A 9,598-nucleotide genomic window follows, 5' to 3' on the forward strand; every position below is an offset into this window, starting at 1 on the left:
CCCCCCAGGGCGCCCGAGGCCGGGGCCGTCCCTTCTCCAGCCCGTGAGGAGGGCGCTGTGTGGGGAGGGGGTTGGGGACCCGCCTGGGTGCGCCCAGCTCCGGGCTCGGGAGGCTGGGCTGGGCGCTCCCTCCCCTTCCCAGGCAGCCGCCGCGTCCCTGCTGACAGGGGAGGGGAAGCGTGGCCCCCAGGCCCCCGGGCTCCTGGCCCTGCGGGGGAGGGAGTCACATGATGACCTGCGGCCCCGCGGGCTGGAGGTGGTTAACATCTGCATTTAGGCAAATAGGCGTTGCTTCTGAGTAGGAAGTGGCCTGTGCCTGGGGCCAATGTCAGTCTCCCCAGTCTCCCTCCATGACCAGGAGTCCCATCTCTTCTCAGAGTCCCCGGCGCCGACGGGGAGCCTGGAGCGTCGCGGGCGCGTGGCCGGAACGCCCCGGGATCGGATCGCGGCATCGCTCAAGGTAAGTGCGGCTGCGAGGGGGCTCCTCCTCTCCACCCTCCGGGCCTCGGCCTCGCGCCCCTGGTCCGAGGGACCTGAGACTCGGAACCGCTTCCCTCCCGGCTCCCGGCTCCCGAGTGCTGGCGGCCGACCGGGCGGCACTCGGCAAACACTCGCGCTTCAGACGTGGCCCTCGGGTCTTAGCAGCGCCCCGTCCTGGGCACAAGCCCACGGCCCTGGAGGTCAGCGACGGCTGCGCCCTCGTCGCCTTTCCCGGGGTCGGGGGGCCAGGCCCTGCTCCGGAGAGAGGAGCGCTCTTCATCCAGCGGAGCGCGGCGTTTGCAGCGCTGACAGCTACGCTCAGGGACGTTGGGGCGATGCGAACGGGGACCTGTGCACCGCAAGGCACGGGGCCCGCGTGGGGAGGGGGCCGGCACCGGGGAAGGGGCTCGTCCGGAGAGCTGTGCCGACAAGCTGATCGGGGCGTGCTCCGGGCTCCGCGATCAGGACCCGCTCTGCTCACACCCCAGGTGCCCTGAGGCCGTGGAGGTTCACGGCCGAGACACAGGCAGGAGGGGCTCGTGCTGTGGAGGGAAATGCGGCGCCGAGTCAACGCGACTCTGAGAGGGTCACAGAGGTAGTTTCTGCAAATAAAAAAGAAAATGCGAAAGCAAGCACCTGAAGCAGCAAAGGAACCAGAAGAAGAAGGAAGAGAGCGCACAGACCTCTGCACAAATCGCTGGAAATCACCTCCTGCCGCGGTGACCGCGCTCGCTCAAAAGCAGAAGGAAGCAGCGAGTTTCAGCCCCGGCGACGGATCTAAAAACCGCTGCGGCGCTGGGGCCGGGCTCCGAGGAGGCGAGAGAGCACGCTCACTGAGCACAGGCGGCGGCCGGGGGCTCTGCCTCAGAGCGGGTTTTAACTGCGCTCCATGTTAGGTCTCGGGGCGCCTCGCAGCCCCCCCCCCCCCCCCGAGGCCTCTGGCACGAAGTGAGGGGGATGGTGGGAGCCCACAGGCTCTCAGGGGGCTGGTGTCCCGGCTACAAGGCGGGCGCTCTGTCCCCCTCAGCGGGTGTGCGAGGGTCGAGACCATGGATGTGGAGCAGTGATTCCTAATGTCCAGCATGTACTCAGAACTCACATGTACATGCGTGCACACACATGCACACATGGTACATGCACATTACACACGAACACAGCACACGCGTGCATCGGTTTATGTACAACACACACATGCGCATAACTCACACTCTGTCCCAGTCTTGCCCCTTGTCCTGCAGGCTTCACTGTTTGTGAAAACAAGCTCAGATTTTAAGTCTCTGCTTTGACTTAATTTTAACGAACTTAACCTTGTGATTGAACTTGTTTAAATTAATTTTAACCGCTGTCCTTGCTGGCAGTATTTCAATGCTGTCACGCACGATGCTTTTCCGGGGTTAGTTTTCTGGGTGAGTCCGCCTTGGCCAGTGGCCCAAGATCGGAGGGCCCGCCGGCCACACCCGCCTCTCCAGCCTCCTCGGCTCCGGGACCTCGCTGCCCCTGCCCCGGCCCCACCGGGCCCCACCACCAACTCCCCGTGGCCGCGCTGCCTGCCGGCTGGTCCCGCTAGGACGCCTGCGCTGTCCACGGACCCGGTCACCTGCTTGTGGCCGGAGGCGCCCAAAGCCCCCACGTGCGAAGCCGTGGTTTCTGAGGAGGCCCCGGGGTCTCTGCGGTGCGTAGGCGCGTGGGTGTGGGGGCCGGCGCGTGGGTGTGGGGGCCGGCGCGTGGGTGTGGGGGCCGGTGTGTGGGTGTGGGGGCCGGCGCGTGGGTGTGGGGGCCGGCGCGTGGGTGTGGACCGCCAGCCTCTCGGCGGCTCCCGCGTGGCCCGGCTCTCAGGGCGTTCTTTTTGCTGCTGAGCGGACTCATACTCGCTGTCGGTCTCGGGGAGGTGGTGCTTTGCTCGTGGTACCTAACACCAACGGGACGAGGAAGCCACATGATTTTATTGCAAAATGTAAGTGAACGTTGTAAGTGCCACGTCTAAAATGTGACTCTAAGCAGCGCCACTTTTTCTCCAAGTAACACCGCTCTCCACGCACGGGAACGGACTCTGCCACGTCAAACCGAAGGCAGCGGCGTGACCGCCGGCCACCTGCCTGCATTCGCCCGGTGCCAGCACGTTGGCTTCTCGCGGGGAAGGCGCCGCGTGGACATGCTTCCCAGCGGACCTGCCGCCTGTGAAGGGCGAACGCAGCCCGTGTGCCGGGGAGGGGAGAGCAGCCACTCCGCGAGGCGCCCTCGGGACAGTGGGTCCCTCGGTGCTGCTGATACGGCTGGGACGCCGCGACGAGACGACGGGTCGGGAGTGAGCTGCGTGCGTGCGTCTCTGAGCCACTGGGTGCAGCCGGTGAGGGACCGCCAGGAGGCCAGCTGAGCCCGGCCCCTGTGCACCCGGCCCCTGTGCACCCGGCCCCTGTGCACCCGGCCCCTGTGCACCCGGCCCCTGTGCACCCGGCCCCTGTGCACCCGGCCCCTGTGCACCCGGCGTGGCCCTGGGTGGGCTCCCGAGCCGCTCCCGTCGCCTGCCCGGGTCCCGGCAGCACCGGGGGGGGGGGGGGGGGGGGGGGAGGCGTCCCTCAAGCACGGCTCTCCGGGCACTGGCCTCGGCTCTGCTAAATGTCCGGGAGGAGGGTGCCCTCAGCGTTTCCCAAACTCACCTACCCCAGGGCACCCCTCCCCCTCTGCCACAATCTTCATGGCAGAAACAGTTTCTCCAAAGAGCTGAATCGGCGAGTCACGTGAGCAGGGCGTGTGCAGGCCTCCTGACGTGTCGTGGTGGCGTGTGTCACCAGCACCGCTTCCCTGAAACAATCCACGTGATGTTTGTGGTGACATGGTGGCCTGGCCGGCTGAATCACCGCCAGCAGCGCGGGTGCCGGGAAGACACGGGGATGCGCTGCGGTCTGGGTTCCGAGCACTGATTCTCAGCCACGTGCGCGGACTAGGCATTGTCTGCAGGTGCGTGCCCTTTGACCCCGCGGTCCCGAACACCATCCCCAAGCAACACGGAACTCACACGCCAGGGTCCCTGTGATGAATCCTGAAATTCCAATCACAGGAATCAGAGGGGATTGAAACAGTGCCCCTCAGGTAGACAATCCAGTGGACACCCTCACCTCCCAGCACCAGCCAGCAGCTCCCACAGCCCTGCCTCCCGCAGCTCCCCCCCCCACCCACACACCCCCGCCTCAGAGCCACGATGGGGGTGTGGCCACAGCTGCCTGCCGGTGCCGGCTCCCGGCAACGGGAGGGAGGGGTGAGGCTGCCCATCGAGCGTGCGAGGGACAGAGTGGGAGTCACCTCACAGGGGCACGCGCTCAGGAACTAGAGGCCCGGTGCACGAAATTTGTGCACTCGGGGGGGGGCGTCCCTCAGCTCGGTCTGCGCCCTCTTGCAGTCCGGGAGCCCTTGGGGGATGTCCATGGGGAGCGGGCCTAAGCCGGCAGTCGGCATCCTTAGGGCTGCTGTGGAGGTGGTAGAGGTCGTGCCACCGCCGCTGCACTCACCAGCAGTGAGCCTGGCTTCTGGCTGAGCGGTGCTCCCCCTGTGGGAGCAACTGACCACCAGGGGGCAGCTCCTGCATTGAGCGTCTGCCCTGTGGTGGTCAATGCACATCAAATGAGTGGTTGAGTGGCCTTAGCATATCATTAGCATATTACCCTTTGATTGGTTGAACGGCCAACCAGACAACCAGACACTTAGCATATTAGGCTTTTAGTACCGCTCAACCGCTTGCTATGACGTGCACTGACCACCAGGGGGCAGACGCTCTGGTAGGTGAGCTTGCTGCTGTGGTCCAGCCGATCGGGACTGAGCAAGCCGGGCCAGACATGCCCTGGAGCCCTCCTGCAGTCCCTCTCCGGCTGGCCAACCTCCCGCATCCCACCCCAGCCCCCACTATGCACCGGTGGGGTCCCTCGGCCTGGCCTGCGCCCTCTCGCAATCCGGGACCCCTCGGGGGATGTCGGAGAGCCGGTTTCGGCCCGATCCTGCAGGCCAGGCCGAGAGGCCCCACTGGAGCATGAATTCGTGCCCCGGGCCTCTAGTTGAGGGTATACACATTCCTGCTGCCTTCCCCGGCCAGGGAGTCTTGTCAGCATATCCTGAGGATGGCCCTCACGTTCAGAGTTTAAAGAAAACCCATGGACGGCTCACGTGCCGGCGCCCTGAGCTGTGCTGTCAGCGCCTTGCCGGCGAGCGCTGCAAGCTGTCGGGATTCGGACCGACTCCTCTGGCACAAGCTCGTCAGGGGACCTGCCTGCCTGTGCTTCCGCTGGGCTTGGCGTGAGGAGTTCTGTGCAGATCAGAGTCTGCGGTGGTGCTGACGTCACCCTGGTTCACCCTAGGGATCAGGAATCCGTGAGTCGCAGCCCGCGGGCCACGTCTGGGCCAGCCCACGCGTGCGTGTGATCGTCCACAACCACTCTCCAGTCGTGTGTTAGAGCCCGGCTGGCGTGGCTCAGTGGTTGAGCATCAACCTATGAACCAGGAGGTCACGGTTTGATTCCCGGTCAGGGCACATGTCCCGGTTTCGAGCTCAATCCCCAGTGAGGGGTGTGCAGGAGGCAGCCGATCCATGATTCTCTGTCATTGATGTTTCTAGCTCTTTCTCCCTCTCCCTTCCTCTCTCTCTAAAAAGGTAAATAAAAACCTATTAAAAGGATAAAAAGTAGTGTGGCAGAGACCCTGTGACCTGCAGGGCCTGAGACCTCTGTCCGGCCTCCCAGGAGGGTGCTGCCCCCTGCTGGAAGTGGGTGTGTTTGTGTGGCGCACCCGTGTGCGCTCCTGTTCCTGTGCGAGAGGACGATGCCCTCGGCTGTGGGCCCTCCCAGATGCGTGTCTTAACGCCCCGTGTCTCTTGCTTCCTTTCCTGCCCAGGGTCCCTCCTGTCCTGTCATCCCCGTGGGCGGGCCCACAGCCCTGCCGGCACCGGCGGCACCATGAGTGAGGTGAGTGTCCCCGGGGGTTGGCTGGGGGCAGACGTTGCGTTCACGTCTTGAAAATGGCTGGCCGCTAACTCTCCCTCCGCCCGTCCCAGGAGCCCGTGACCTACATGGACGTCTACCCCGACGATGACGACTACAACGCCACGGCGGACTACGCCGCGGACGTCCTGTGTGTCCTGCAGGACGTCCGGGACTTCTCCCGGCTGTTTGTGCCCGTCACCTACTCCTTGATCTGCGTCTCCGGGCTCCTGGGCAACGCCCTGGTCGCGCTCACCTTCGCGTTCTACAAGAAGGCCAGGTCCATGACGGACGTGTACCTCCTGAACATGGCGCTGGCGGACATCCTGTTCGTCCTGACCCTGCCCTTCTGGGCGGTGACGCACGCCGAGGGCCGGTGGGTCTTCAGCGGCGCCCTGTGCAAGCTGGTGCGCGGCGTCTACGCCGTCAACTTCCACTGCGGGATGCTGCTGCTGGCCTGCATCAGCCTGGACCGCTACGTGGCCATCGTGCAGGCCACGCGGTCCTTCCGCCTGCGCGCCCGCGTGCGGGCGCACCACCGCGCCATCTGCCTGGCCGTGTGGGCCCTGTCCGGCCTCCTGTCCGTCTGGACCGTCGTCTTCAACCAGAAGTACGCGCTGCAGGGCCGGGAGGTGTGCGAGCCCCGGTACCTGGACGTGGCGGAGCCGCTGCGCTGGAAGCTGCTGCTGCTGGGGCTGCAGCTGCTGTGGGGCTTCTTCGTCCCGCTGCTGCTCATGACCTCCTGCTACCTGCTCATCGCGCGGACCCTGGTGCGGGCCCAGAACTCCAGGCGGCACAAGGCCATCCGCGTGATCGTGGCCGTGGTCCTCGTGTTCCTGGCCTGCCAGGTCCCGCACAACGTCGTCCTGCTGGTGACGGCCGCGAACCTGGGCAAGGTGGGCCGGTCCTGCTGGGGCGAGAAGGTGCGGGGCTACCTGGAGACGGGCACCGAGGTGCTGGCCTTCCTGCACTGCTGCCTCAACCCCCTGCTCTACGCCTTCGTCGGCCACAAGTTCCGCAGCTACTTCCTGAGGGTCGCCAAGGACCTGCTGTGCGTGGGGCGGCGGCGCGCGCCCGGCCTGGCCTGCGCCCGGCTGCACCCCGAGGCCTTCCCCTCGCGGCAGAACAGCGAGACCGCCGACAACGACAACCCGTCCTCCTTCACCATGTGACCCGCCCCGGGCGCCCTGGCCGCGCTCACGTCGGGAGAGGACTCGCGGGAGAGTGTGCGGTGTCTCCCCCGGGGACCGGGACCGGGTGGCCTTGGGCTGTGGACATCTGGGGGGCGGCGGGGAGGGGGGGGCGGCTCATGCAAATTTTCTCCACCAGAAACTCTGATTCTGCCGCCTCTGAGGGCCGCACCCCACGAAGCAGGCTCCGGGCAACGCCGCGTTTCAGGGAGGGCTGACAAACGGACCGTTTGGGAAATATTCATGAACCAGCCCTAGACCACCATTTCTCCCGGCCAGAGAAAACAATGCTACAAACAAACAAAAAAAAAGAACAAAACAAACAAAAATACACAAAAAGAACAAGGACACTGCTGAGGAATACACAGGGAGCCTGTCCCCTTCGGGAAGGGGGGGCCGTGAAGAGGCTCCTGGCTCTGCTGTGGACGCTGAGGCGGCTCCCAGAGGCGGAGGTCCATTAGGAATCAGGTTTCCTCCATCTCTCAGCTTCTAGAAAGTTCCTGGAACTCGTGTTTGGAAGGGCCGTGTACATGTAGGAGGGAAAAGCTCAGCACGTCCGAAAGACAGGCGTGCTGGGGAGATGCGGACTCGCGTTCCTGGAGGCTGGCACGTGTGATGCGGACGGACGTGGCCTCTGCAGCTTTCTCTCGCGCTCACGAGCGTCTACGTGAGATTCAAAGTGACATCTTAGGGCCTGAAGTCTGCATTTTATTTTATTTTTTTAAATTTTAAAGCCACTATTTTAAAAAAATGATTTCTTTTTTTTTTAATTGATTTCAGAGAAGAAGGGAGAGAGAGAGAGAAACATCAGCGATGAGAGAGAATCACGGATCGGCTGCCTCCTGCACGCCCCCTGCTGGGGATCGAGCCCACAACCCGGGCCTGTGCCCTGACCCAGAATCAAACCGTGACCTCCTGGTTTATAGGTCGACGCTCAACCCCTGAGCCACGCCGGCCGTGCTTGAAGTTTGCATTTATAACACGGCATTGGCTTCGCAAAACGAAACTGGTTTGCATGGGAAGCAGAGACGGTCTCGCAGCCTCGGCGTTCCGTCGGCGGGACCCCCGTGTGCGAGACTCTCCCGCCCTTCACACCCGTCAGCAGTCGCCTCCGGAAATCAAAGCGAAGGAGACGCCCCCAGCGGCCCCTTTCAGGTGCCCGGCACGGACAGGACCCCCCGTGGCACCGAGACGCCTGGTGCCCGGCACGGACAGGACCCCCCGTGGCACCGAGACGCCTGGTGCCCGGCACGCGGAAATGGCTCCTCTGTGTGACCGGATTCCCCAGAGGGGGAGGCTCGCCTCTCTAGGCAGCAGCCCTTCCCCACTCCGCCGCCGCGATGAATAAAAATGTCTCCGAGTGTCCTGAGTGCTTTGTCCTTGCCGCGCGTCAGGTACGTCGGGCACTTCCATAGCGCTTGGCGCCCACCCACGGCACGGAGCCGCGTGGGCTTCCTCCTGCAGGAAATGCTCGGGTTGTCCCCCGACAGTCCTCTGTCCTCTCTCCCCGGCTTCCGGCGCCTTCTCTCCCTGCCGGGCTCCGGAGGACACGGCGCGCCTGCCTCCCTGCTCTGCGCTCGGCTCCTGGTTCGGCACGTTCGCGGCATGGCCATCGGCACCTGTGAGAACACACTCGCCGGGAGGGAGTCACACCTCGGCCTGTCGCACACTCGCACACACGCACGCTCATGGCGTCACACGCATGTGAGCAATCACGTCTGCTGTGCTGACCAGGGACGTTTTTCTTGGTTCCTGCTACAAAGTGGTTCCGAGGATCCCAATGGATTCTTTCTGGACAAATGAGACTCTGTCACCATGAGCCTCAGCGGGGGTGGGGGGGGGTGTAGGCCTGAGTGTTACCTGGTAAGTTGCACCCCCCGACCAGAGGCCCCGAAGTCTCGTGCAAACTGCCCACCCGTTTGCTTCTGAGGCTGGACAGGCCGGCGTGTGACTGAGGCCGGAGACATCATCTCCAGGTCTTCAGAAACGTCCGGGCTGTGTGCACACTCCGGGCGCCTGTGGGCATCGGCACAGACACCCTGGCCGTTGACACGTGTGTGGCTTCAGTGCCCGGAGCACCCTTCGCTGGGGCTGCCGGGACGAGAGGCCGGGGTCCGAGACCCGGGCTGGGCAGGTGGGCTCTCCCTGGGGCCCCGCTCCGTGGCGGGCCGACGGCGCCCCTCGGGCCCTCACACGGCCGGCCGTCTCCCCGGGCCCTGATGTCCGCTTCGATGGCACCCAGGCAGGGGGCTTAGGGCCCACCCACAGACCTCACACCTCATCTCCCTTTAGGCCCCGTTTCCAGCGCAGCCCCTTTCTCAGACACGGAGCTGGGCCGTCCGCGTGGGCACCCGGCCCACGCCGCCCACACGGGCCGTTCCGGAGAGAGAGCAGCTCTTCCGAGCGAACGTCACGCACGTGAGACCGCGTTGCCAGGCGCCTCCTCCTCCCGGCGAACTGTTCCACGAGTCCGTCCCACGGCAGCTTCCTCAGCTTCTCCGCTGCCGCCCCACAGCGCCAAGGGCAAAGGGCAAAGGGCAAAGGGCACAGGCCTCTGCCAGACCACACGCACCTGCTGCCCCCGGGCAGTGACTGAGCTCCACCCAACCCCCACGTGGCCACGCCCCCTCTGCTGCCCTCCGTGCCTCCTGGGGAGGGGGCTCCCCCAGGCCTCCTGCAGGGCCGAGGCCACCGCCCCACCCGTGGCCCCTGTACCCGACGCAGAGACCCCTCCTTCGGGACCCCGGGTGGTGGGCAGCAGGAGGCGCTGGGACGGGCCCTGGGCGGCCGGGCCCCACCTGCCTGCCCGTTGGTTGGGGCGTTGGGGCTCGGGGCTCAGGGTGGCCTCCCGTCGAGATCCCTGGAGGGCCCACAGCCTCCCCCAGCTCGGGCGACGGTGCGGGTCACCCTCACTGTCCGACCACTCGACGCTGCCTCGCCTGCGGAGGGCCAGCGTCCGGTGGG

The 9,598-nt window shown here is 65.3% G+C and overlaps 1 protein-coding gene across 1 annotated transcript; it reads left to right on the forward strand.

Moving 5' to 3' along the window:
* The first annotated feature begins 401 nt into the window (after nucleotides 1-401).
* Nucleotides 402-6,663, forward strand: CCR6 (C-C motif chemokine receptor 6). Its single transcript, XM_008156687.3, has 3 exons — nucleotides 402-460; nucleotides 5,359-5,429; nucleotides 5,519-6,663. The coding sequence occupies exons 2-3, from the start codon at nucleotides 5,421-5,423 to the stop codon at nucleotides 6,614-6,616; spliced, it is 1,107 nt and encodes a 368-aa protein (XP_008154909.3). The 5' UTR covers nucleotides 402-460; nucleotides 5,359-5,420; the 3' UTR covers nucleotides 6,617-6,663.
* The last annotated feature ends 2,935 nt before the right edge of the window (nucleotides 6,664-9,598 follow it).

Source organism: Eptesicus fuscus, chromosome 10 (assembly GCF_027574615.1).
Source record: "Eptesicus fuscus isolate TK198812 chromosome 10, DD_ASM_mEF_20220401, whole genome shotgun sequence".
Lineage (NCBI taxonomy): Eukaryota > Metazoa > Chordata > Mammalia > Chiroptera > Vespertilionidae > Eptesicus > Eptesicus fuscus.